At 54.2% G+C, this 21793-nt stretch overlaps 1 protein-coding gene across 6 annotated transcripts in view; it reads right to left on the reverse strand.

Annotated features, from left to right (window-relative positions):
• ZFPM1 (zinc finger protein, FOG family member 1) overlaps positions 1-21793 on the reverse strand; it is a 135690-nt gene that overhangs the window by 57018 nt on the left and 56879 nt on the right. For all 6 annotated transcript variants that reach the window (XM_050922586.1, XM_050922584.1, XM_050922589.1 and 3 more), the window contains one exon: positions 17756-17851. In XM_050922586.1, coding sequence (XP_050778543.1) covers positions 17756-17851 — 96 coding nt within the window. The remainder of the gene's footprint in view (positions 1-17755; positions 17852-21793) is intronic.

Here is a 21793-nt window from a genome sequence, read left to right on the forward strand (position 1 = left end):
CGTTAAGCCAGCCGAAGCCCCGGTGTAGGCGGCAGTAAGTCGGTGGAAGAATTCTGCCGTGCAGCTAGCTACCGCCTCTGGGTGTGGTGGATTTTTACAGAACCCTCCTGTCATTGCCGGGAGCGTCCCCACTCTCGCGTGCCTCTGCAGCTTTCCTAGTGTAGACGGACCCTGGTTGAAGAGCTGGAGCTGCCATCACCTAGACCTGGCTCTCCCCTCCGGTCCCACAGCCCTCCCCTGTCCCCGGGGGGAAATGAACGCTGGTGGAAAGCGCGGGGCTCGCGTCAGAGAAGATAATACGGTAGCTCCAAAGAGGAGAAAAGAGCCCACCCTTTTATTGCAGACAATAACCATAACCCTGGCAAGAGATACCATCGCAGTTCATTTCAGGCCTGAATGTATGCCCTTCCAGCCAGGATATGATCAGACCCTTCTCTTTGTCCCACCTCTCGCGCTGCGATGGTATCGGGGGCGGCTGGCCAGGGCCGGCTGAACGGGAAATGCTTTAAGAAAAAAAAATTAGAAATAAATTAAAAAAATCCTTCCGAGGAAAGAAGATAACTTTAAGGCTCCCAGAAGCTGCCGGCCTCCCCCAGAGCCCCTGCACAGCTGGCTGCATTGGAGGGACGGAACGGTGGGGGGAGCAGAAGATCTAGCCATGGGAAGGGGCTCTCTCAGCCGTTCTAGGGAGTGGGTGCGGGGAGGGTGACCCCCCCACAGCCCCTTCCCAACTTCTATAAACAGGCTGACTGGAGCCAGCCCAACTCCATCAGAAGCCTTGAACGGCAGCGTGACGTCTCCCATGTGCCCTGCTGAAGCACCTGCCCCCTCCTCCCCTCACGCCTCCATATTTGGGTTAAAGTAAAAAACATTCGACCCACTCCATTCTAGGCAGAGCTGGGGTGATGGGGAAGAAAGGGAAGCCCAACACTGGAAAAGCCATTGAGGCTGGGGGTCAGGGCTGATGGGCACTGGCAGAGCTGGGGGTGGGGGGCATCTCTTTGCCCCAGCCCTCCAGCCAACTGGGCCGGGGAGCCAGGGCCCATTCTCAGGAAGCGAGGGCAGGAGGAGAAAGCAGAGTTGAGAGCCACGAGCTGCCACCAAGCACGAGACAGATCCTGTCCCGGGAACCAGCCAGTGGGACATTCAGCCCTGGGCTGGTTGGGAGCAGGAGGGCAGGCCCAAAGCCTGGGCTCTCCCGGCTGGAAATGGCCAAGGCGGAGAAGCCAGGCCCAGAAAAGCCTGCTGCTACCATTTAAGCCGTGGGCCCCACTGGATATGGTGCCGGGCCCACTAGACCCTAATGGCCAATGATGGGGCATGAGCTGGGGAGGGCTCTGAGTTACCGCAGAGAATTCTTTCCCAGGTGTTTGGCAGGTGGGTCTCGCCCACATGCTCAGGTCCAACTGATCACTATATCCGGGGTCAGATTGCCCCTGGGGTTTTCTCCTTCCTCTGCAGCATGGGGCACAGGTCACTTGCTGGTTTGAACTAGTGTCAATGGTGGATTCTCTGTCACTTGCAGTCTTGAAACCATGATCTGAGGCCTTCAGTGACCCAGCCAGAGGTCAGGGGGCGATTACAGGAGCGGGCGGGGGAGGTTCTGTGGCCTGCGAGGTGCATGAGGTCAGAGTAGATCATCACAATGGTCCCTGCTGGCCTTAGAGTCTATGAGTGACTCCCCGGACAGCGGAGCCTGTCAGAAGGGACTGTGGCAGCGCATGCTGTGGAGGAGACAGGGGCCTCCAGCTCAGACCGGCCGGGGCACCCCATAACCCTCCCTCTCTGCAGCTTCACCTGAACCCACTGCATGGCCCTAGGCCTTCGCTGCAGTCCTCTTGCCCCTACCCCAGCTCCGGCGGCTCTGAGCAGGGTGGGGGCAGGTGCATGCAGCTCTCAGGGCTCAGGCCAGACCATCCCCTTCCTCCCCACTGGCACTGGCTGCCCCCTCCTCCCTCACCTTGTAGTCTCAGCAGCAGCCCCAGAAGCACGTGGGCCACCAGATCCTGACCCACCTCCCCCTTGGCCACCAAGGCAGCTCCTGCCAGGCAGGGGCAAGGGCTGGTGCAACCCTCTGGGGGCTTGATGGAGCCCTGCAGCCGACCTCTCACCGCCTCCCAGCACAACACTCCAGAGAGCTGCTGCGATGCACGGATTGCCAGCCCCTGCACATTGGCACCGAATCGCTCCAGCCCCTCACACCTGCGTGCAATAGTGTCTTGGCATCACAAGGACTGCAGAACCGGGAGAAGGGGGAAGCAACTCAAACAGGCCACGTTTGGGCCCAGCTGCTCCCTCTGTCATGCCAGCTGGGAAGGGGGCTCTGCCGTTTTGTCATCCAGCTTCGGTTGGGGCCAAGGGTGGCTGCCCCGCCCCACTGCTGAGTTCAGATGTTCAAAAATGGGGCCACGGGGGGATGGCCTTCCTGTTTAAAAAATGTGCGTGAGGGGGGAGGGCAACAGCCCTTTGGCCTTCCCTGGTCTCCAGCACCTGGGATCTTGGCAGCGGCTTGAACAACATCCCCGCTGGTACGTGGTGAAACCCTGGCCTGGGCACTCCCAGCTGGCCCCATAAGGGACACCACAATGCCACTACATACTTTCCTGGGGGCAGGGAAGGTCATTCCAGCTGTGCTGGGGCCCTCCCCCCCCCAACAGGCTTAGATGGGGCAATGACCCCATATGTGGGTAACAGGCCCCTCAATGGCAGACGAGAGCTTCCCTGTTTGGTACAGACTGGCAGAGAATTGGCCAGTGAAGGTCCGCAGCTGCCCTCCCCATCCCATGTTACTCCAGGGGAGGGGTAGCAGAAAGATATCCAGCATCAAACATTATCAAAGAGGCAGTGCAGTCCAGTAGGTGATACACCAGAACTGGGAGCCAGGACAGCTGCGTTCTATTCCTGGCTCTGCTGCTGACCCGTTGGGTGATATTTAGCAAGACAAGTGATTGCTTTGTGCCTCAGTTTCCCCTCCGTCCATCTATCAGTCTTGTCTGTTTAGACTGGAAGCACTTGGGGGCTGGGACTCTCGCTCCCACTGTTTGTCTGTGCAGCGCCAGGCACCATGCGGCCTTGACTTCAGTCTGCCACCAGAACAAACACCAGACACACAAGCAGCCAGGGGAATCTAAGGAAGGGAAGGCCCTAGCGAGTCCTCTCAGCACCCTGCCCTTATCTCACATTTCTCCCCCTTTCCCCAGGATCTCCCTGCACTTTGCTACAGGAAGCGCTGTTCCTGGTTTTCACATGGGAATGTGAGGCGGAGGTCTACTGGTTCATCCCCCAGCTCCTGCATCATCTCTGTCATTCCCCCACAGCACCTCCAAAGTGGCCCACAAACATCTCACCCATCACTGCTTCGCAGCCACCTCTGGGTTGGAACGTGGCAGCTGCTTCACAGCTCACAGCCACACTACACAACAGTTCAGGGCTGGACGCTGCCAAGGGGGAAGTTTAGCAGCTTTGGCTCAGATCATAGAAGGTCAATGTAACGACCAGGGCTGGGACTGAGTCAGGTTAATGGGGCTAAACACCGATGTGCCTTGGGGGTCTTCCATGATCCCACAGGGGCTGGGAACTCAGGTGAAGGAGCGCACCTCCAGCTGCACAGCACCCCCTAGTGCTGGACTAGGATCAGACACACAAGTGCCCCCTACTGTGTCACCAGCACAGAGCCAGAGCAGCAAGCAGAGTTATCAACGGTGCAGGGGACACACCAGGGTGCCAGAGGCCACGGGCGGAGGGCTGCATGTGGCCCATGTGCGTGTTGGATCCAGGCGAGTTCCAGAGGATCAGGTGCTGCCTCCCCCCGCCCCCAAAGCCAGTTAATCTAAAACAAATAGAACGAGTTGGTGTTAAACTCAGCTCAAAGTGATAAAGGAAAATAGCTGGAATAATTTTTCCCACCCACACATACCAAAGGGAAGGGAAAACACACACACACACACACACACACACACACTGCACTAATCGGGAGGATCTCTCCTGGCCCTGTCCATCAGCGCAGGCCGTCCCGCCTCCCTGGGCCCTGCTTGGCCCGATAATAAACCTTGAGGTTTGCACACAGACTCCAGGCTGAGAGAGATTATACAGACAGGAGTCACAGTGCAGATAAACACAACTGAACAAGAGAGTGGAGAAAAAAGGGTGGGGGGAAGAGTTTGCAGTTTTAATTAGTGACAGTGACCCCACCCTTCCCACACAGCGAGGGACCAGGGTGCTATAGGGAACTGGGAAGCTTCACTGGGGTGGGAGGGATCAGACCTTCCCACATTTAGGGGTTCTATAAATGGGAATGTGGCTATTCTCCCCCCCAACACACATACTTCCACTGCTCTGTGCTGAAGGCAGTGGGGTTCAGGGGTTACAGCAGGGGGCTAGGAGCCAGGCAGGACTCCTGGGTTCCATTTCTAGCAACGGTTCCCACCTGCTCCCTGATGCATACCAAGTCACCACCTGTTGATTCATTCTCTTTCCCGGCCCTGCAATGGGAGGCTGTTATGCCCTGGTTGGTGGGGTGAGGCTCGGCCGCATCTGGAAAGGGCTTGGCGATCCTGTGATAAAGAGGTGACGCAGCAGGGCTGAGGGATTGGTATTGCATGGGCTGGGCATAGGGCAGCAGGAATGAATCCAGTGAGGGGGCGGACGAGAGCCACTGCTTTAGACGCAGCCCGCAGCGAAAGGAAAGGGAAGGCAACAGGAGAGGTCAGGACACTACAGGGGCAGGGGGCTTGACGGCTAAAGTGCTCCAGCAAGGCTGCTCAGGATCACTGGCTGTAGGCCGGTCACCGCCCACAGCAGCTACCCACCAGCCAAGGGCTGCCCTTTGCAGAGTGAGCTGGGTGACTCCCCTGCTTGTGCCCCTCCTTCAGCCCCATGGCGCTAGCCATGTGCCGGCCTCAGACACAGCACAAGCTGGGCCCAGGCTAGCCTCCCCGGGCTAGTAGCTGCTGTTCAGACCTGTGCTTTGAGAGTCCCTGGGCTACATGGAGTCAAACCCCCTTCTGGGAGCAGCCGGCGTCCCCTGCCACTGGACCCCACCACTTTGGGGCTGCTCAGAGACGTCAGAACATCACAGCCCAATGGGGATTTCTATACCCTCCCCGCCGGGGGTAGGCACAGCCATGCTCCGTGTCACCTGAGAGACACGGGCTTCCAGCAGGCACAGAAATGGGATGGCTCTCGGGGCTACCTCCCCACCCAGCCAAGAAGCTGGCACTGCGAAGGACAAACCCTCCTCAGCGTCCGGATGGGACTAGCCTAAGAACAGAAGCTAACCGGGGTTGGGCTGCTCACTGGGAGCCTTTCAAAGAGATGAAGGAAACTTCTCTGATTCAGTGGGGGTGAGGGGGCAGCCCGCTCTGGTCCATGCTGATCTAAAGACCCAACTTGGCAAGCGGCGTACCACAGCATGGCAGGGGCTTGCTTCCACGTGAGATGGAAAACTGAGCCACAAATACCTACCTACCATTGTGGCAGTTTTCACAGACCCTGCTTTTCTACACCAACCCCACTCTGTCTGCTTGCATGTTCAGTCTGATACAATCTTCTCCTTCACTTCCTGCCCTGCGCCATTCCACTGCCTTCCAGTGCACTTTCAAATCGCTCCCGCGTTCCACCCCAGAAGTGGCTGCATTTCCAACCTTCTGCCTGGAAGTTCTCACACAGACCTGCTAATTCCAGGTCAATCTTTAGGAGGCAGAAATAAATTCTGGCACCTGCAAACAAACCGCCCCGGCTGGCTCCCAGCTGCGGGACTCTCAAGGCAGCTGCACTGGGGAACGTGCTACCCCAGCTCTCTATAACTAACAGTGAATAAACTTTACTGCGCACCCAGGGACAGAGGCAAATAAAACCAAATAAACGAGGCAGTGTTAAAAGGCCCACAGGCTGCAGATATACTTAAATCTTTGATGGGGACCAAACGGAAAGACAAGAGCCCATAAAGGGCAGAGTTATAGCTCGGCGGCGGAGGAGGGGGTGGAGGTTTTCAATTCTCCGTTTTTACAGGGCTGAATGGTATTTGTGGGGGCCGAAAGGCTGCCATGATGAAGGGCAGGTACCTTGATCTAGCTGCAGAGCGCACCCATTATTCAGCGGAAGGATGGCGCATCGATCGGCCCTGCATGGGAGACGGTCCCGTAATAGCCTTGAATAAATCGCTCCTGTGCCGGGCTCAGAGCACTGCAGCAGCAGGGGGCCACAAGGACACCCCAGGCAGTGCAGGGAAAGGGGTGTGCCACTGCTGTCAGGGGAGAGACCTCAGGCTTATGGCAACCAGCTCCCTCTCCCCCCACCCCCCTGCCTGCTCCACTTGGGCCCCGACCAGATGCCGATCTCCACTCTCGTCCCACCCTCCAGCCACCTCTCAAGCCAGAAGATGCTCTGCTGGGGGCTGAACCAGGAAGATTCCCTCCTAGCTGCTGCCCGGCCCCTCTGCAGCTGAGAGGGCAGGAGGAGCCTGTCCCAGCCTCTCCTCCCAGCCACATCTGGGAAAGGAGCAAAGGAGACAGGGAAGAGAGAGCACAAAACTCAGGAAGCCAGTGAAGATGGGAGAACATTAGTCAATATGGTTCCACTTCCCAGAGGCTTCTCCGTCTGCTGTCCAGCTGTTGGAGAGACTTCGAGCTAGAGTCTGGGCTATGGGATGATTCCATTCAACACCTGAGAGACAGCAAGCTGGGACATTAGCACGCTTCAATCTTCCTCCCCTATTTCTCATCTGCACCGCTGGACACACTTCCCCAGTGCCCCCTGCCTCCAAGAGGGACCAGCTTGCCTTTCAGATTACTCACGGCACAGCTGAGAGAGCTTGCCATGGGGGGGCTAAGGAGCAAACAGAGGCCTGTCTTGGGAAGAACTAAATTCCCCCTCCCATAAAGAAACACTACAGAACTATTTAAGACTCAGATTTAGAACATTTAAAAAAAAGGGTGGGGGAGGGAAAAGGTTTGTAAACCCCGCCTCTAAATAAATAGTGCATTTGAGATTTTAAAAGTGGCACTGAAAATAATGTGGGCTACTGGAGGGGAGATGGTGTAGGGGGCAGGGAATGTCATCCCCATCACACCAGGGCACAAGCAGCAAGGAGCTTAGTTTCACTGTCCAAGCCGAGCACCCTGCAAAATTTTTTAAAAAGAAAACGTTTGCAAGCACAAGTTAACCGTGGAAGGATTTTGAGAGATTAAGGGGCGGGGTTTCAAAAGTGAACTCATTTGCATGTGCAAATAGCAGCTACCGGGACTAGGTAGACAGGGTGTGTACCCGAGGTGTGCAAAGAGCCAATTAGGTAGCGCCCTCGCCATTTGGACATGCAGCTACCCAGGCTGCATGTGCATCTCTGGTAACTCCACGTACACACTTCCATTGCACGGCTGCGTGCGACGGTTTGCCTGTGCAGTTTAATCAGTGTGGTCTAAAGCAATTTCAGTAACTCCAGTAGGAATTTGGGGTTTCCCAGTATGACTTATGGCAACAGCATCCGTTTAGCCAAGTGCCAGTGCAGCAAGAGATTGTATGCGGCCATCTCTCTGCTCTTCAGGCTAATTATAGAGCCCCTGCAGTCGCCAAGACACTCACCGTCCCTAAATCACTATTATGGCTTGGCAGTCTGTAGTTCAGTCGATACAGATCAGATCTGAATAGGGCAGCAGAGCCATTGCTACAGTAAATCTACCATACTCCGACATTGAGCTAGCCTGGGTTGCAGAAGGTTGCCAATAAAGAGCTTCGCCTGGTGATGCATGAGGGGAAGAACTTATTACTCCTCCCCAACCTTGATGCCTGAACCAGATGCTCTGGTGGTTTTCCCCCAGACGCACCAGCAATTCCCAGACAAGTTACTTAGCTAAGAACTCTGACGCTGTGGCTGTGCAGAAGCACACCGGCTACAGAAAGAGGCTAGCGGAACGTTTCGGAGATACCAGAATCCCAGCCAAACCTTGGAGAACCAAACCGACAGCCAAATAAATTTATAGCTACTGTTTCATAAACAACCTTAACTCTCACCCACTTCCCTCGAGACAGGTACCTGGAGGTTTGGTTCTAGAAGCAATCTCACAGTGGAGTTTCTGAATCCTTGCAGGAAGGGAATTGGGTAATTAGTCTCTTGTGGTACCAATATACATCAAAAGGGGAAGGGGAAGGTCATCTGGGGCTATTACAACTGCTATACGCAGGGTGGAGGAGGCAGAGGACATTACAGAGTCAGAGTAAGGCTGTTGGTGGCAATTTAAAAACCACGAATTTGCCAGTGAGGCTTTTCGCTGCAATCAAGGATGTGAATTTACATCTTTCTTGAAGGGTTTGGTCTAGGAATTGCATTTGTTTTTTAGACTAAAGTAACAGATATCATTGGTTATAATGAGGCGCAGCGACCCGCGCTCCGTGGCAGAACAATGCCATTTCTGACAAGAATCTCATTCAGATTAGATTACAACCCAGATTAACCAGATGTTAGGAGGAAGGGACGAGACTCAGTGAAAAAACTCCCCCCCCAGTACGTGGCAGCTCCAGCCCCAAAGAGAGATGCAACTGGAAGACAAAGGACGACAGGTGGAGATGAAAAGACCAGAAGCTGGCAAACGACTGCGTGTGTTAGGGATGAGTACCTGTGTGCACTATTCGTAGCCAATCACAAACAGTAAAAAGATTTAAGGAAGCTGGGTGTAGTGAGAATGGATATCTAAAGCTAGCTACACTGCTGATATGGAGTCACCAATGGTGCTCCATAATATTATAGTACATGCTCACGGACCAAGGAAAGGGACAAGACACTCACAGGCTGGCCTACTCTGGGGGTCTGATCACTAGTGCACCGGATCTCCCAGAACCAGAAGGGTTTCACATTCCAGCCAACTGGATGCAGGGCCTGGATTAGCATCTAGCTACAGCTATGGATGCATGAGGACTGCATCTCTATCCCTGAACCGCTGGCCGAGCCCCAGTGGAACCCCAGCCTGCTGCGTTCATACTGAAACATACATGCACAACTCAGATAAAGCCAAAGAGATGGGGGTTGTCTCTCCAGCAGCTCAAATCTCTGAATGGTGCCTCCTTCTGGGGTATCAAGGAATTTAAAAAAGTAGCTTCTGCAAGGGGGCAGTCTTGGGCATGGTGCCTCAGAGGACCAGGGTAGGAAGGAAGGGAAGGGAAGGGTGAGAGCATCTTATCCTTTGGAAGGGGGCTACTGAATCTGAAATCAGCATAAAACAGACTCATGCACCTTATTCTCTCCTGGGATTGGCTAGAAGCTAAGCCTTAGTGATCAAAGGCAGCAATTTGTGAAGGCACTTGCCCATCCCGGGTAGAAGCCACTTTCATGGTGGGAGGATTATGCTAAGAGGAGGGGGGCAGGAAAGTGAGGGTCTCTTTTTGAAATGGGCAACAAACTGGCTGGCCAGTCAGGACTTGAGTAGGTAGCACTGGGGTCAGCGCAAGAGCCAGCCTACAAAACAGGAGGAAAATTAAACGGCACAGTACCTCTGTAAACGCTCCCAAGTTGAGGATTATAGATTATAGCTATCAGCTATTTGCATATCAGAATTTTAAGCAGCCAGCCACCTCCAGCGAACAAGGTCATTTCAAAGATAAAAATATTCCTTCTCCCCTGCCTTTCACGCTCAGTCGGCACGCCACACAACCCATGCGAGAGATTACCACGGAGACATGTGCAGGGGTCCCCCCAACGAACAGAGAAGTCTACAGCCCAGTGCTGGGCGCTCCATCAGCCCCGGGGGAGTGGATGGGAGGGGGTGCTACCGGGTTAGAGAAATGAAACAGTGCGGGGCACACCAGAAAGGAGACTGGAGGTGCAGAGTGGGAGAAATCCAAATGGGGGCATGGGAGAGGGGTAGTGCCTAGACACAGAGGAATGAAGGACATGGAAGATCTAGTCTCACGGAAGAGCCCCAGGTCCCTAGAGCCATAAGAAACTGACCATACGAAGCACGACCACCCGAGTCCAAGGAATGGGCCCTGGATCAGTCTTCCAGCAAGAAGGAAAAATCTACACCCCTGCCAGCCACCACTGAGAGTGTGTGTGTTGTGGGAGGGAAGGGGGGTCTTTCCTCCCCAGCAGAAGGGAGGCCAGCAAGAAATGAACCTGTCGGGGCACATGCAGAAGGGGAGAGATGGGCCTGATCCTGTGCGGTCTCAATGGGGAACTTCTACAGACTTCAGAGGCAGCTGCACCAGGTCAGGTTCCAGGCTTCCCCTCTGCTGGCAGCTGCTCTGCTTCATAGACAAACAAAAATGGAGCCAGATGAGCAGGTGGCAGAGGGGGAAGGGGACAAGCTAAAGGGACACTAGCAAGTTTAACCCCTGCAGGGCTGGAAACAGTTGTGCTAGTGCACCAGAACCAGGAAGTGAAACGGACCAGTCTGGCTTCAGGTGTGGAGGCAAAGAGATAAACACCAGCAGGGGGAAGCACGCTGGGTGTTTCAATCGCTTTCACACTAAGTGATCCAATGCATTGACACGGCCCCTTCAAATGGAATCTCTGGGACCCTTGAATGGCTGTGGGGGAAAATCCACCCTGAGGAGGCTGGAAGCACAGAGTTGCCCACTCGTGTGATTCTATCACTAAGTCTGGTGATATTTAGGGTTTTACTTCTCTCCGGGAGCCAGGGCTTTAAATCCATCCCTCACGTGGAAAATGTGTACTAATCCGGCCAGCCACGTTCAGGAAAGGGGAACACATACTGGAGCAGGTGCAGAGAAGGGCTGCTAGGATGACCAGGGGTACGGAGAGCCGATCTTAGGGGAGGAGACTTTGGATACGTCTACACTGCAAAACCACCCCGCAGTAGAGAGTCTCAGAGCCCAGGTCTACAGACTTGGGCTTGTACAATGGCGCTAAAAACAGCCGGATAGATGTTCCCGCTCTGAGATCCACCTCCGCGTCGGGCTTCAGAGCCGAAGAAGCAGGAACACTGACCCAGCTATTTTTCAGGCTCTAGTGCAGTGGTTCTCAAACTAGGGCCACCGCTCGTTCAGGGAAAGCCCCTGGCGGGCCAGGCTGGTTTGTTTACCTGCCATGTTGGCAGTTTCGGCCGATTGCGGCTCCTACTGGCCACGGTTCACCGCTCCAGGCCAATGGGGACTGCAGGAAGGGCGGCCAGAACGTCCCTTGGCTTGCGCCGCTTCCTGCAGCCCCCATTGGCGTGAAGCAGCGAACCGCAGCCACTGGGAGCCGCGATCGGCCCAACCTGCGGACACGGTAGGTAAACAAACTGGCTCGGCCCGCCAGGGGCTTTCCCTGAACGAGCAGTGGCCCTAGTTTGAGAACCACTGCACTAGTGCAAGTCTGAGTCTGCAGACCTGGCCTCGACCTACGCTAAGAGAGCTTAGCTTATTTAGCCCAGCCAAACACAGAGGACCAGATTGCGCTCTGTAAACACAGCAGGGGTAACACTAGGGAGGGGAACAACCCCGGAAGCTAAAGGACAATGGTGGCACAAGAACAAATGGGGATAAACTGGCCATGAATAAATTTAGGCAGGAAATTAGAAGGCTTCTAACCATCAGAGGAGTGAGGTTCTGGAACAGCTTCCCAAACAACCCCCCAGCTTGATGGTGGAGTTGGATACATTTATGAACGGGATCATCTGAGATAGCAGGGACTGGACTTCATGCCCAGGAGGTCCCTTCCACTCCTATGTCTCTGGCAAGCCCAGCTTTCATTCAAAAGACAGGGCAAGTTTCCAGGTCTCATGGTTTCATAGAGAAGCTTGAAAATGTCCCTCAAGAGCACCCCAAAGGACCAAAAATCAGAAGGGAGATCAAAGGAATTCCCCTTCAAAAACTAACCTTGATTTTAAAGCCCATCACATGATTTTATGGGATCTCTTAAATTCTAGGGGATGGTGATACTGATTATGTCTTCATGAGTCTATGTACCGCTTCGGGTGCTACTGCAGTGACAATTGTGAATTCCTAACAAGGGGCAAACTTTACACAGAAATGGGAGGAGGGGGAGAGAGAGAGGGAAAGAGCATGCAGGGAAGTGTTCATGCTTGCTCTCTTTAACCTAAAGATCTGATCTGCCCTGCATGCTGGGAGTTCGGATCTCAACTCTGCAGCCAAAATTTCTCTCTCTCTCTCTCTCTCTCTCTCTCACACACACACACACACACACACACGAATTTGAGTTGAGCTGGATCATGCCCCTCTTTGGCATGTGCCAGTCAAGGAAGTGGGGGTCGAAACCTTTGCATCTCTAGCAAGACTGGCCTCCGCAGAATGGGGGTGTGGCCAGTCTGACAGGTGTCATTAGCTGCCCATGCAGATGGCGGGGCCAGCTACACGTATGGCCCTCAACATGTAGGCTTGCAGCCCGCCTTTGCTCAAGACGCCCTTGTGGCATGTTAGAGGGGAGAGGATTGGGTTGTCACCCGGTGGCCATGTGTGCAGGAGGCCCAGGTCTGTTAAGCCAACAGGGGTGAGAGGAGAAACACTCTTAGGCAGATGGAGCTCAGGCAGCAAGGTCCAGCCAGCCCAAGGGGTGGAGTTGAGACACTCCCAACATGGATGCAGCAGGGCCAAGCCATCTCTTCTCCACATCAGTGGCCAATCACCAGGCAGTCTGCGGCACAGAACGAGCCCTTTTCCTCACTCAGGATTCCATGATCCTACACAAGGGGGCCACTGCTTAAAACGTGGACGCCTCGTTAGCCAGCTGCTTGTGCCCAGAGCAAAGTGGAAGCCACTTCTGTAGGCCCTACAAAAACGTGTTGCTTCCCCCCACCCCCCAAGTTACACAAGCCATGAACTGATACGTTTAAAACAATCCTGGAAATAGATCGGTTCTTCGGGGGCTTCCCAAGCCAAGCTCGGTCACAGTCAGCAATGTGGAGTCACCCGACAGCATCTCCTTTAAAGGGAGTCATTCCGTTACACGGCCTCCCTCAAAATAAATTCATACACCGGTCGTCCCCCAGGACTTAGCATCGCAGGCAGAGCCTCCTCTGTCACTGAGAGGCGGCTGAGAGTCAGCAAGTGAGGCATGACGGCGAGCTACCTAGCCTCTTTGCCTCCCTCCTTCGAGACGATCCCAGAGGGAAAGTGATGCTGCCACAGCAAGTGCCCCATGCAGCTCCAGGCAATACAGAGATACACCTATCCCCTCCCCCGCCAAGCCCCACAATCCCCAAAGGAAGTTCACCGGAGCAGATTAGAAGCGAGATCCAGAGAGGCACAAAGAAAAGCGTCTGGGAGCAAAGCCGCTCCCTCCCCCCCACACTGCATCTTCACAGCTGCCATTGCTGACATATGGCGGATCCTGCCAGATAAAAAGAAAATTCAGGCTGCTCAAAGTTTCCCTTTTTGCCAGTTCTATTCCTGATAAGTGCAGTGCCTGCACGGAGGCTGATAGACGGCCTATCGCGGCGGTTAGCACGAAAGGAACTCCCTATCGCTCCAGCATCGCCGGACTGCCATCAACTCCCAGCCACACAGAAATTAATATCACTCCAATTACCAGAATAGAGATGGGCTGGGAGAAGGCGATAATAAAATCTCTTTTACATATAGAATGCAAATAACTCACTCTGGCGCGGGCAGGGGAGGGAGAGAAAAAAGCGGCACAACTTTCCCCGCACACCTTCAGCCGACTGAAAGACAACACACAGGGACAGCTGGGGCGGTGCAGTCTGTTCTATTTCACTGCTGCTTCAGCCTCTCAGGCAGCTGGAGAGTGACAGAGGCAGGGATGCTGGATCGATCAGTTTGCACGCAGCGTAATTAGGGACACAGAACTAGACGGGAATTCCTGGGTCATTCGGTTCGTCCCGTGCCAGTACAGGCAGCCCCATCATACTGTGGATCGTTCTCCCAGCATAAAAGTAACAAGCGCTCTAGCCGCTAACCGCAAATATGCGCGTGCACACACTGCTCTGAGCCCCCAGTTCTGCCAACAAGCCAGGGCACTCTGCTCAGGACTCATACGCAACCCTACAAAAACAAACCCAAGGTGAGTGGCTCAGCACCAGCCAGCAACCTCGTCGCAAAACAGCATTCCCAGGATGGACTCGCAGGTAACTCTACCAGGTTGCCCATGGCATGTTGTGGAAGAAAATTATCTGGGAGATTTGACCTCCCAGCTTCCTAAGGGATGCTGAGCAGTGAGATGAAGTTACTTAAGGTATTATGAAAAATACTATCACAGTAACCCAATTAAATTAAGTATCCAACCCCATAATTATCTCCCTGGCACTGCCGACTGCTGGGATGGGGAGGGAATAGGAATACTTTGCTTTTTATTCCCTGGCTTGGAGGGGTCCTGATCAGGCTGCTTCAGCCCGCAACCTCTTCACCTGCCTCCCAGTTCATTCCACCAGGCGACCAGTGAACCAGAGGAGAGCTCTGAATATGGGGGCTAGGAAGCGGGGAAGCTGCTTGGCTGGAAGCAGTGCTGCAAAAGGAAGAGGCAGAGCTGCCAGGGCTGAGGCTGCTTATTAGCAATTAGGCTAATGAGGATGAGAGGTCGGAGAGAAAGAATACATCACGTCATCTCTCCTCCGCCTTCCTCCATGGTCACTAGGGCAAAGGGCCGGGGTGGGAGGGAGCAGATAAAGAGGAGATTGGTGAAGTGGAAGCCGCACAGATACTTCCTGCCAACGCATCCAGGAAGGGCCAGGGATATCAACTGGAGCACATTTCCCTTCCTTGATGAGTTTAAACGGGGGAAGAGGGGGAGGGAGGGGACCACTGACAGTATCAGCAGCAAACAGCAGAGAGATTCATGCTGGGGAGGAGGCTGGTTAACTCTCCTGCCCCAGTCAAGAGACGGGGCCAGCGCTCTTCCAGGCCTTTCTCATCCCCAATGGGCATGGCCCCAGAGGGAAGGTGACAGAACTGATCCCCACTCTTGGCACAGCCCCTCCACACTCCACTCACACTCCTGGTTGCTTTGCACCAAGGGGAGCGTCTGCCCCCTGGGAGGGGATGGGCAGGGCTAGCCCTGGCATGGGGCCTGCTCAGTGCCACGGGGCCTGTTGCCAGTGGGTATTTCACCAGATGAGGCAAAGCCACTGGTGACGGGGTCATGGGAGCTGCACATGTGCCTTGGCACTCGGTATTTCCCATGCTGCTTTGATAGCAGAGCCGGGACAATCTCCAATCTGGCCCTTAGCTAGGCAGCCCTAAGCCAGGGCTGGAAGCCATTCCTTCAGCAGCTGGTCTTTGCCATGGGTGGTACTTAGGGAAGGGAGGAAGGCCTCCATTAAATAAGGCACACGCAGGCAGAGCCACAGAGCCAAGGGATTCACAGGCCCTTCTCCCCAGAGGGTATGGGATTCAAAGTCAAACCGGCAGCAATCGAGCCTCAAAGTCACACCTTCCCAGCATGCAATGAGGGCTCAAGCCGAGTGGGGAGGGAAACCCAGTTCTCCTTGTTTAAAAACCCAACCCCAATGTCTCTCTTTCTGCAAAAGCAGCAAAGAATCCTGTGGCACCTTATAGACTAACAGACGTTTTGGAGCATGAGCTTTCGTGGGTGAATACCCACTTCTTCAGATGCATGTAGACATCTCTTTCTGCAGCGGTTCGCCCCCGCCCCGCCATCCCACCCAGCTCCGCTAGATAGGAGTGTGACACCACTGCCAGCGGCGCCCAGACGCACGGGGGAGTATAAGGGAGACTTAAACTGACCTACAAAGAGGACAGCTGAATGGTAGGATAGGAAACACAGGGACCATCTCCTTCAATGGATGAACTACAGCCACACCCCCACTAACTTTCACCTAGGTCTTTCTAAGCTAGGTCTTTCCCCCTGCCTCAGTCCATGCAGGGAGCAAAGACACACCTCTCGGTCGCAAGGAGGATATCCACACACACTGCACGTCTGTTAACGTTTCAGGTCTACAGCGATCCTCGCCCAGATTTGGGGGGTTAGGGGGAGGAACCTTCCACCTGGGCACCATGGCCAAACGTTACCAAGACGAGCCTGTAAGCTCCTTGGGAAAAGACTGTGTCTTCCTTTTGGTTTCTAGATACCACAGCGATAGGTCCACCAAGGGCCCAGATAGCATGCACAGCACTGTATTGTCTGGCAGCCGTCACGCAAAGACACTCAGACTCAAAACACAGAGATGACAAGACAGGAAGACGGCGATATACGGCTATAGACACTTCTTGGGGTTTTGATAACATCACTAACCACTCTAGCTCTCTTCTTGTGGTTGCCATGATGCTATCAAAGCCCCACTGTGACTGCGTAGGAATGTAGACCAATGGCCAGAGCTGGTATTGCAAATGCAATCACATAGCGGTCAGCGCCGGATAGTTTTTTCCAGAAGAAAGGAAAAACGTTATCCCTGGATCACCTTACACACTGTATATCAATAACTCCTCCTTCCTGACACCACATGCTACTTAGCTCTCACCCTGAAGAATGGAGATCCAAGCATCTTCAGCATGATATTAGCATGCAGTTATAACCCAGGCAGTACGTTAATACAAATAATAAACAATTAAAAGCTATTCAAGCCCTTTTGAAAGAAAAGCAACTGTAGTACAGGTCCCTGCTCTCCTGCAACAGTGAGTTCCACAGGTTGGCTGAGTTTACATCTAGTCCTATTAGTGGTAAATATACTGTCCTTCACCATGTCATCAAATGACCCCATACTCTTCTGTTAAGGGCCAGGGCCAGGACCCGGGTCCCCTCCGGCTCTTTCCTTTCTCCTTGCTAAATCCTGAGGTTTGTAATATTCTATCACACACAGGTCCCACTAGACCCCAATCTCCGTTGTTACCCTGCTCTGGGCCTCTTTTAGGATCAATGGCACCTGTTTTGAGGCTGGAGGCAACAAAGCCTGCAAGCCACACCACAGATGAGTTGAAGGTACAAAACAGGGGAGTGAATGCAGCTCCTGTTTCAATCCCAGGCTTCGGCCACCGCCTGAGCTTCCTTTGTTCTCTGGCCTGCATTCTGCAGGAGATGGGACACATCATCACAGTGGTCCCTTCTGGCCTTGGAATTTAGGAATATTGGGGGGACAAATGTGGCATTCGGATCTGGGATTCAGAGTCCAACCCTCTCCCCTCCTTCAGATGCAGGAAGTTTGGTGGTGCTCGGATCCTGAGTCTCTGCTGCCTACAATGGCTAAATACACCATTGGTGCTATATTTCTCTCAACGCCCACATTTCTTGGGCCACACATTCAAGTAGTTTGTAACTTGCCCCACTCACTACTAAATCTGCTTGTGTTGCGGGGGTGGGGCTTCCTCCCCATGTAACATTATTCAGGTCTCCTTGTTGACTTCAGGAGACTGCACACCTGCTTCCCCACCCCCTCCAGCTATCACCCCAGTGTCACTGTGTGAACAGACCTCCTGAGACATTGGTGCCCATTCTTCTCAAAAGGTCACTGGCTGGCCAAGCTGCTCCCAGCCGCCTCCACGGAGCCCTTTGAAAGGCAAATGGCCTGGGAAGACACTGACATTCAAGACATTCATATATCTGCCTGGTCATACATGACCGGCCAACAACAGAAGAGCCCAGAGACAATGAGCAGCAAGAGAGAAAGGTCAAAGCCATCAAACCCGGAAGCCAGGATGGCTGCTGCCTCCATCCTAGCTCCAGCCATGGCGTTTTTCAGCTGGAAGACAGTGTAAGCCATGCTTCTTAGCGGGGACAGCACGGAAACGAAACCGTGGAGATACACGCTGCTGAGCCCTCCCTCCTTTAAGATGCAGGGTGTCCCCGCAGGGTTCAGGATGGGGCAGAGGACACGTTTTGGGGACGGGGGGGATTTACCTGGCCCAGTCCATGGGTTTGGCTCCTGCGGATTTTCTCCAGGCTCTTCGTTTTTTGACTCCTTCGGACTTTCCGAGGCTTCTTTGGACTCTGCTTCTGGAATGGAAGAAACGCCCTGTTACCATGTCGTACAAGCTTAAAAGGAACGTCAGATACAACTTCCCACCGTGCTGGGGACTCCTCTGCCAGCCCAAAAAACCACCGGAAAAGGGCCACCACAAACGGGAGACAACAGCAAGCAAAGCCCTAGGATGTTCTTCACGGAGTAGAGTTCCACGGCCCGTTTGCAGGCCTTTCCCCACCCTACTCATCTCGCGTTCACTTCCAAAACCTCGAAGCTCAAGCCCCACCAGCCCACAATGCCAGCCTCCATTGTCCAGTTCCTACCTTCTCAAACGAGCCCCTCTGTTCTTTCTCCCACGCTGCTCTCCGCGCTTGGGGAGAACTTCCTGTAAACACTTGCAAAGCCACCTCATCCTCGCCCTTCAAATCCCTCCTCCAGCCTCGGCTCTCTGCAGCGAAGCCTACGACTAACCAAGCCTGACAACTAACCAAGGTGCGCTGAGACCACAGCCTGTCATTCTGGCCTTCTCATGCTCCCCCATTGGCCCATCTCCATCAGTCGCCTCTTGCCTTGTATTTGGATTGAAAGCTGCTTGGGCAGGCACTTTGGTTTTCTTCTGGGTTTGTAAAGCACCTAGCGCCTGATCCATGGGGATCTCCTCGGCATTACGATACCACCAAGCCAGGAACCCCAATCCTTCTTGTCTACTTTGCAGGCATCCCCAGTGCATGCGAGCAGGAGAAAGCCTTTCCACCCAGGACTCCTGGGTTCCTAGCTGTGAACAAGTGAACAGCAGCCTTTTTGACACCCTTCTCAAGGGGGCATTAGTCCATACACAACCCGCTGCTGTGCAAATTGATGGGGCTGGTAGTTGAACAGCGGATGTGCCCCAGGTAAAGACTCCAGTGTACCGGGAGAGTCCTGCAGGGGCAGCAGCCACTGACATAGCAGCATTGTTGCGTATGGGGCAAGTGAAATGGGGTCTTACGGCTAGAACACGACGGAGAGCTGGACCCAGGTCAGAGGAGTACTGGCAAAGCGGTGTGGTGAGCAGTGGCCTGGGAGATACGATTAGAGTAACAAGGGGGGGTTGGGCAACTGAGGTGCACTGGCAGATTGACTGGGAAAGGACCTGGAATGGACTCGTATTATCCACGCATGCAAGGGAACTTCATCGTAGATCCAGAGCAGAGCATTGCCAACACAGAAGAAAGCGAGAAGGGATGCGCGTGGGGGTGGAGGTGGGAGCAGCAGGGCAGGAAGAGTTGGCATTTGTAGATTTAAGAGCAACTCGGAGCAGATTTTTAGATTTGTATCAGCAAAACATGCTCTGGGAATGGTGATCAGTTGCATATGTGCAACCAGCGAGATACTGCCCACTAACGCAACTGTGCAATGGCACGTAGCCAACACCTGACCCTCGGTCTCCAGCCATCTGCCCTAAGCAGAGGGATATCGCGCAACACTAACCGAGTGGGAGCAAGGCCTTCAGCTAACGGAGAGTGTAGCGGGACGGTAACCCCGCTCTTGAGAGTAAAGGGAAGCAGCCACAGCTGGGGCAATGCCCCGACCAGGTGCCCCTGGCCCTGGTATAAGGGCTCAGGGAGGACCTGGGTCAGACTCTCTCTCTATCTGTGGAGAGAGAAGGACCTGGCTGCCTGGGAGCAGGGTACCGGAAACAGAGCAGTGCTGGGGAAAGGCAGGAGGAGATGGGGAGCCTTGGATAAGGCCCAAAGCGGGTACTAGGGCTACAGAGGTGTAGCCTGGGGGTAGGGAGAGGAAGCTGGTCCAGTGATGAGTGACCATTACAGATTGCAGTCTGCCCCAGAGAATGAGGGCTAGATGATGATTGGCAGTAGCCACTGAGGCAAGGTGGGGATAGAGGGTTGGGGGTTCCCCAGGGAGGGGAGACTCAGAGTGGGAGTACTGCAGAGGGCAGAACCCTGAGGTGAAGGGGGACCAGGGTCTGGGAGGGACACGGGGCCCTAAGACAGGCGAGACACTGGTCTGCAGAGGACGCTCTGGGCTGGACAAAAGTTAATTCCCAAGATGACTAGCAGGAGGCGCTGTGCCGGCGAGTCTTCACTCTGCTACAGAGGGGACTGGCTGAGTGCTGGTTTTTGCAAATTTCAAGTCACGCCAGAGGAGTATTCAAGCATGCGACACATGCAAAGAGACATACCAAGGGCGGGTGAGCATCTGGAGACATAAACCCCTTTCTCCTTCACTGTGGACTTGGAAGTTCTCATTAACATTCAGAAGCCTGAGGGAACCTGTGGGAAGGCACTTCCTTACCTTTCCATCCCACCAAGGGCCCCATGTCAGGGAGCCTGTTGAAATACAGCTCCCAGCATGGCTCTATTTGTGGCGTCTACATAGCAACTTGATAACAATTATTTTCTCCATTAACTGCTGTTAAAGATGGTGCCGATAAGCCTATCTGCATATGACAGTGCGACAGATTAGCGCCCAAAGTGCATGTTTGTCTTCACGTCCGGGGCGGATAACCATTGCAAAGCCCAAATCGATAGGCGCCATAAAGAACGCCCCTGGGTGACGTCACCGGCATTGGCGATATTAATACAGGTGATAAGCAGGATGATTAACATCAAATAAATCAATCACCGGGTATAAAAGTCCTATTATTTTTGGCTATAAATCAAAGTGCCTGGCATATTGATTTTTATCCATCTCGCTGAAAGCTTTCGCGGCCGTTATTGCTGCTCGGCATTATCTGCACTATCACCTTTTTATCAAAGCAGCCTAGTGCCAGGTGCAGCTCTCCAGCTGAGTTTCCAGCTCCCTAACCCCCCAACCTCGGGACTGCATTGAGCTCCCCAATCAGATAAAGAGCCACTCGCTTCCTCTGTCAGCCCAGCCCAGCGGGGAGCAAAGTCTGCCAGCAACAAACCACTTCTCAAAAGGAGCCTCCTTCAACGCCCCTCGCCCTCCCGCCCCCGACCACCTCAACAACCATCGCGCTTGGCGGATGACCCAAGGCCCCATTCAGTGAGGACAGGGCAGGGGGTGGGGTGGGAGATACAGAGGCTCACGGACAAGACTCTGGCTTGGAGGAGCTCATGCGCTCCCACCACGCTAGCTGCCCCTTATCGGGAGATTAACATTCTCCTCCATTTGCTCAAGGCCTCCTCCCCCTGGGAGTTTTCCTTCCCTCTATCTAGGGGGCAAGTGCTCCAGTTTATTGACTGCCAAGTCAGAGGCCAGAATCTTCCAGTGGCATCTATCTCCAGAAACCTTCACTATCATGGTAGGTCTCGGACTTTGACGGAGGGTGGGTTCCTGCTAGGAAATAGATTCCGCAACCTCCCTGTGGTGGTGCTGACTGCCAGAGCCACCTGGTGGGGTCCAGCACAGGAAGGGATGTGTCTACGATCCGCACCACGCACGGGATAGGAGGGTGTTTCAGCTCCAGTACGGGAAAGAAACTAACCCTCTCCAAAATGTGTATCAGAGCTAAGACTCCGGTACCTCTCACCCCGGGGCACGACCGTATTGATTATCACCACCTGGCACCACTGATCTCAAAGGGCACTGCAAACATTAACTGAGCATCCCCTCCCCAGAGCTAGGATGGCTTCGTGCGGCACTGAAATGCAGTCACCTCCCAGGCTGGGGTGCAGTGCAGCTGCCGATTATTGCTGCGTGCCAGCCAGGGATGCTGCTTGATTGTTTGGACAGGAAGCAAAAGACAAGGTAGCAAGCATCATGCCACTCGATCCATGCCTACCCGGGGCAACTTCCTCCAGTGACATCACCATGACAGCCGTGCAACATCATGTGCACATTTCCACTGGGGAGAGAGCCAGCTATCCACGACCGTGTCCCACGATCCTCAGCGGTTGCAGGCTGGCTCCACTTTATGGGTCACTTTGCACCTGGTAGCCAATGTCACCAGACTGCACTGGCGCATTTAATGCAGTGCAGCCCTGTACCTACTAGCCAGATCTCCCACT

The sequence above is a fragment of the Gopherus flavomarginatus genome, chromosome 14 (assembly GCF_025201925.1).
Source record: "Gopherus flavomarginatus isolate rGopFla2 chromosome 14, rGopFla2.mat.asm, whole genome shotgun sequence".
Classification (NCBI taxonomy): Eukaryota; Metazoa; Chordata; order Testudines; family Testudinidae; genus Gopherus; species Gopherus flavomarginatus.